Genomic DNA, 6,487 nt, shown 5'->3' with positions numbered 1-6,487 from the left:
GACCGTCTCAGTAACATTTTAAAGAAAAACAAAATGACAGAATCAAGTAAGTACAAATTATTTGTACGTAAGAAATAAATGAACAGAGGAAAAACAACATATGGCAACATTCTTTAGGAACAGGTTCCCTCACACCTATCGTTACCTACACGTAGACCGTTCTATCGTTATGATAAGTTAGTCTGCAGTTAATGGATAGTAACTACAGTCTGCATTATCTGGTTTCCGTGACGTCAGTGTTAGCAACCACTCCCACCGATACGATAGCCGCCATCTTGTTGGGTTTTGCAGACAAAGAAGACATCCAGAATAGGACGGTAAGTTCTTACTTTTGTATTAGAATGTTCTGCACATACACTTAACGCATTTAACTGCATTTAACAATTGTCGCCTGGTTACATTTTTTAATGGCGACCGTTGTTTTGAAAGTTTTCTGTCCGATAATGGCCGTCTGCCGGCTGTTCCAAGAGTTGGATCACTGAGGTTTTGCGATAGCAGGAAATATGAATAAAGCTCTTCCAACTAATAAATAAAAGACAGGTCGTATGAGGAAATGTCTGTCAGATTGCAGTTACAGCTAATATGAATGCAATCTGGGAGACATATAAATAATCATGACGTCCGTTAGGTCGTCATGATTATTTATCTGTCACCCATTCTATTGATCTGTCACCCAGATTGTATTCACATTGGCTGTAACTCCAATATGACAAACGTTCAATCCTTAAATGTAGTCCTATCGTATAGGCCCGAAAACGAGTACGTAAACATTGAACGACGTTGCCGAAAAGACATCTAAAACAGCCGCGTTATCTCAGCGGAGGTGGAATATTTTGATACTGTTGGCATTAGCTTTATCGACGTCGGCGAGCACGACTTTATTCTGTATCATCGCTACAGCCCGGGGGTCCTTGACGCCCTGCACGACCCCAACAAGTTCCCTGACTGTCCCACCTTCCACCGTCACCTGCACGAGCCCCGGAAGTCCACCACAACACATGTATACATTTCCTTCACGGTCAACGTCCACGCCATGTGCGTTGGTCAGGCTGCCTCCCGTGACGGGTGATACTGAAACGTTAACGTTGGCGCGATCATGAGGATGGACACCTGGCATGCGGTATATGGCGGCGTTACCAGGGATGGAGCTGATCAAACTGACTAGGACATTAGGCTGGGTTATGTCCCCTGGCGAAGGAAAAATTATGGAGTCATACAGCTAATTTTATATGGTTTATTTTCAAACGTATATTTAAATAATCAAAGACATAGTTAGATATAAGAGAAAAAATATTTAATTTATGGCATGTATAGAACAGATAACTCTTGTTTCAACAAAGAGCAATAAGTACATCAATTGTTAAATGACGAACTGTAATTCATTGTCAAAGTCTTATCGCATATTAAACAAGATCACAAACACGCTGAAATAAAGCATAGCAAGTTATTGAAGCAATCAGAATCATATATAGAACGAAAAATTTCACAAGGCAGTGCCCAAGATTTCCAGGTAATTTTGCATTCACTACTTTCAAATTCCCTTGGCAAGACAATAGCGATATTCGTCTAAATCTATTGTACTACATGTACTTACCGGTGATATAGTAAGATGGTGACTCGTGTTCCATCATAAGGTCTGTCCGTCCGTCCGGCATCACACTGTACACCTGGTACGGACTCTGTCTTCCATTACTGACGATAAACTTGTCCCCAACGTAACAGACGCCATAACAAGGTCGGTCGATCACGATATCTTTTTCTAGTCTCAGTACAGTATTCCTCTTACGACTGGGAGCTACCTCGTTTCCATCGGGAACCAGTTCGCGGGCTTCACAGTCACTCGAGTCTGAACTCAACTCTGGTTTGGAGGACTCCTGACCGACGTCGACACAGCTGTCAACACCGCTGTCATGTGTTTGTTTTGTCATTTTCTCTTCCACCATAATGACTGAAATTGTTTTAGAATCAGGTCTCGTCACCGCTGCTCTGTTCCCTGGCAGTTTACACACAGCCCAGGGTCGGTCTGCAAGATTCAGCGAGTCAATAAAATCTCCATTTTCAGCGAACAGTTTCACCTTCTTGTTGTTTGCATCTGTGAGAAGGATGACGTCATCGTCAAACCACATAACATCTCTTACTGAACAGATCTGCTTGTCTGCGTCCAGTTTGACGGAGACTGTGCTGTGATGTGTAGCGATTCTGTCCGACAGAGGGAGCCACTTGTCCACAGCTGAAGGATAATCCCGGATCTGGTTGATTACGCTTATCTTTCCCAATGACTCAACATATTTAATTTTTTCATGAAGACCGACTGGTTCAAAACTTAAAACCTTTCCCTCAAAGGGTCGCACAAGGTCATGGACGACTTGTGTGCACGACTCTATTTCGGCCTTGCCTCGCTGGTAAATAGAAATCTTCTGGATACTGTCTGACCCAGACGATATCACCCCCGATACCTTGCCGGTGTTGGTCATACTGTTCTTGAGACTTTTACACCGCTGTATTGACGTCTCGAGACGTTCCTTTTGTTCTTTGTAAACTCCTATTAGTTTGCTCATGGATTGATCGTGTAACCTTTTGACGATGTTGTTTATGTTTTGGCTTTCTTCAGAAATACTATGTTCTGCTTCCTGTTTATTATGTTCCAGCAACTCCAGCTGGGTGCTGAAATCCTTCACGAGAGCGTCCATCACGTGCTCACCCTTAGCCAGGCGTGTCCTGATGACGGTATCGCTTGTGAGTTTCTGGGCGTACTCGGGCGGCGTAAGTACGCTGCAACATGTTCTGTGAGAGACTGCTACACATAGACTGCACAACAGAGCCTGGTGGTCCTCACAGAACAAACTCATTTTCTTCTTATGCTTGCTACATCTAATTAAAGCCGTATTTGCCTTTAACGGCGATTGGTTGAGCTCACTAACATGTAAGGTTTCCACATTCGAGTGAAGAAATCCGTGGAAGTCGTCCTCGCAGTTCTGGCACAGATATACACTACATATCCTACACCACCGGACAGCAGGGCTCTGTCTGTCCGTCCGCCTCCTACACGGATCACACAGTTTCCCAGTGGCAGTGTGCTGAGTGTATTTTATCATCTCAACAATCAGATTGTTTGTCGGGAACTCTGCAGCCCATGTGCCTTTATCCAAGCTTGAATCTGGAGGCATGGTGACTTTCCTGCATATGGGACAAGGAAATGTGGTCGGGTTATCGTTTTTTATGATACAATCTGACAGACACTTGAGACAGAATGTATGTAGACACGGCAGGGACTTGGGCTGGACTAGCTGCTCCAGACATATAGGACATTCTATCAGGAACGGGTCAACAGTAAGTGACGTTGTAGATTCCTCTGACACGAGGTTACCTCTGACGTCATCGACATCAGGTTCCGTTGTGTTACAACAGCTTGCAGTATCACCAGTAACTTGCGAGCTGGATTGTTTTGTCTCAGCCATGTTGATTTGATTGGAAAGATATGTCACCTAAAAGCATACAAACAAGATATATTTTCTTTTACGTTCTATTTACTCATTTTTCTTGCACAAGTAGATCTAGAATAAATTACACCCGAGGGTAATTTGTCTGTAAAGTCAGAATTACGGGCCGAGTAATACACCCCTGCAATGAACCCGAAACTATAACAAGTAGCATTACGTATATTTGTAAACTGGGAATGTTTTAAGACAATAAATCAATCAAAAAGACCTAGCGGTCATCGCTAAGTTACTAACGCCATAACGGCAAAATGCCATAAACAAACAACCAATGCAAATACTATCTGTGATATGTGCCGATGTCGATGTGACCAAAACGCCACCTTATCTTAAAATCTACAACCACCGCTGTTCTATCAATTACATCGAAGAAGCGCTTGGACCTGCTAGTCCTATAACCCGGGATTTCAACATGCCGTTTGATGCATTGGAGACCATGAAGCTTGTTTCTATTTACCATTGTCAAAGTGTGGATGACCAGCTGCGCGTCACCAAGAAACGACAACGAATCAACCAGATTGACCAACTATCCAATTAGACTAAATCGGAATAAGTAAAAGACTCTAGGTCATTTCTCTACATGCACAATGGAGGGGGTCGCCTCTACTTTGATGTGAATATTATATATACCCGATCAATATTGTTTAATTCTACATGGCAACTTTGTTAAATGTTTGTCATATTTATGGAATTCGATACTGTACGTATAAGTTACCTCTTACTTAAATGACATGTAGTAAACATATAAAAATACCTCAATGTATACATATAATATCAGTACATAGTATACGTAATAAGCGATCGGTACAAGTAACCACACATACGAATTCCCTGTTTAAACTGTCCTTGTTATCCCTCGAAGTTTAGCCTGTGTCTTTATGGGAACGTAAACAATGAGCAGGTTTATCTGGTTTCTCGTCTGCATTAGATATCACATGACTTTGCTACATCACTATACTGTAGGTAATCACATGATGAGGTGTTGTACACGCTTACCGTAAGTGTTCACACAAGTATTACCGCATACTTTATCGCAGTCAGTATATGTTCTGTTAAGGGACGGCCAATGTGCAAATCATTCTAGCTTAAAACGCACACACTAAACAGGTATAATGATATCTCTATGCTGCGGTTGTCTACAAACCTAAAGTATGTCGCCGATTACATGTATATAGTGTACCCTGAGTTATACAATTTGATCGACACAAAAAGATATATTAACCGATGCTACCAACAATACTTGTATTACGACCAAACATGCATTTCATGATGAAATAAATAATTGATAGTTTAAAATTGACAAACACCATCAGATGTGCTTCTATATAGGACATGACTGTTATACCAACCTGACAGAATGTTCCCTCGTTACCGGAAGTGACGTATACAAAGTACAAGTGTAGGTGTTTGATTTGGCGTATACGGATTGGCCATTTAAAGATAAACAGGCCTCAGCTTACATGTATGTTGTGGACCAGCATTCACCTGTCAGTCTATTAATATCTTTGAACTTATTGTTATCTAAGTACATAGATTGGTTTTGATCGAAAATCATCATTACCAGGTACATTTACAAAATGGGGGATGTAATCTTTATGTTTCGCTTATCACACTGTGCCCAACTTCCCGTTGGTTGGGTCCCATTTAGCTATTTTCTGTGCCCCACTTCTCGTCGGTCAGGTCCCATTTAGTTATTTTCTGTGCCCCACTTCCTGTCGGTCAGGTACCATTAATCTATTTTCTGTGCCCAATATCCCGTTGGTCAGGTCCCATTTAGCTACTTTCTTTCCCACATTTCCCGTTGGTCAGGTCATATTAAGCTATTTTCTGTGCCCCACTTCCCGTTGGTCATGTCCTATTAAGCTATTTTCTGTGCCCACTTCCTGTTGGTCAGGTCCCATTTAGCTATTTTTCGTGCCCCACTTCTCATGTTAGTAAGGTCCCATTTAGCTATTTTCTGTGCCCCACTTCCTGTTGGTCAGGTCCCATTTAGATATTTTCTGTGCCCCACTTCTCCTGTTGGTAAGGTCCCTTTTAGCTATTTTCTGTGCCCCACTTCCTGATGGTCATGTCCCATTGAGCTATTTTCTGTGCCCCACTTCTCGTCGGTCAGGTCCCATTTAGTTATTTTCTGTGCCCCACTTCCTGTCGGTCAGGTCCCATTAATCTATTTTCTGTGCCCAATATCCCGTTGGTCAGGTCCCATTTAGCTACTTTCTTTCCCACATTTCCCGTTGGTCAGGTCATATTAAGCTATTTTCTGTGCCCCACTTCCTGTTGGTCAGGTCCCATTTAGATATTTTCTGTGCCCCACTTCTCCTGTTGGTAAGGTCCCTTTTAGCTATTTTCTGTGCCCCACTTCCTGATGGTCATGTCCCATTGAGCTATTTTCTGTGCCCCACTTCTCGTCGGTCAGGTCCCATTTAGTTATTTTCTGTGCCCCACTTCCTGTCGGTCAGGTCCCATTAATCTATTTTCTGTGCCCAATATCCCGTTGGTCAGGTCCCATTTAGCTACTTTCTTTCCCACATTTCCCGTTGGTCAGGTCATATTAAGCTATTTTCTGTGCCCCACTTCCTGTTGGTCAGGTCCCATTTAGATGTTTTCTGTGCCCCACTTCTCCTGTTGGTAAGGTCCCTTTTAGCTATTTTCTGTGCCCCACTTCCTGATGGTCATGTCCCATTGAGCTATTTTCTGTGCCCCACTTCTCGTCGGTCAGGTCCCATTTAGTTATTTTCTGTGCCCCACTTCCTGTCGGTCAGGTCCCATTAATCTATTTTCTGTGCCCAATATCCCGTTGGTCAGGTCCCATTTAGCTACTTTCTTTCCCACATTTCCCGTTGGTCAGGTCATATTAAGCTATTTTCTGTGCCCCACTTCCTGTTGGTCAGGTCCCATTTAGATGTTTTCTGTGCCCCACTTCTCCTGTTGGTAAGGTCCCTTTTAGCTATTTTCTGTGCCCCACTTCCTGATGGTCATGTCCCATTGAG

The 6,487-nt window shown here is 42.8% G+C and overlaps 1 protein-coding gene across 4 annotated transcripts; it reads right to left on the bottom strand.

The window, feature by feature from the left end:
- Positions 1-53: 53 nt before the first annotated feature.
- On the bottom strand, positions 54-6,063 carry LOC110442284. 4 transcript variants are annotated; one of them, XM_021485817.1, is made up of 3 exons: positions 4,847-6,063; positions 1,595-3,485; positions 54-1,188 (listed from the first exon to the last, which is right to left on the bottom strand). In XM_021485817.1, the coding sequence occupies exons 2-3, from the start codon at positions 3,456-3,458 to the stop codon at positions 815-817; spliced, it is 2,238 nt and encodes a 745-aa protein (XP_021341492.1). In that variant the 5' UTR covers positions 3,459-3,485; positions 4,847-6,063; the 3' UTR covers positions 54-814. The 4 variants fall into 4 exon arrangements, with proteins under 4 accessions (XP_021341492.1, XP_021341483.1, XP_021341505.1 ...); XM_021485808.1 differs by lacking the exon at positions 4,847-6,063 and adding an exon at positions 4,805-4,826; XM_021485830.1 differs by lacking the exon at positions 4,847-6,063 and adding an exon at positions 4,494-4,671.
- Between the last annotated feature and the right edge of the window lie 424 nt (positions 6,064-6,487).

Source organism: Mizuhopecten yessoensis, unplaced genomic scaffold (assembly GCF_002113885.1).
Source record: "Mizuhopecten yessoensis strain PY_sf001 unplaced genomic scaffold, ASM211388v2 scaffold1883, whole genome shotgun sequence".
Lineage (NCBI taxonomy): Eukaryota > Metazoa > Mollusca > Bivalvia > Pectinida > Pectinidae > Mizuhopecten > Mizuhopecten yessoensis.
This window is presented reverse-complemented; position numbering and strand designations above follow the sequence as displayed.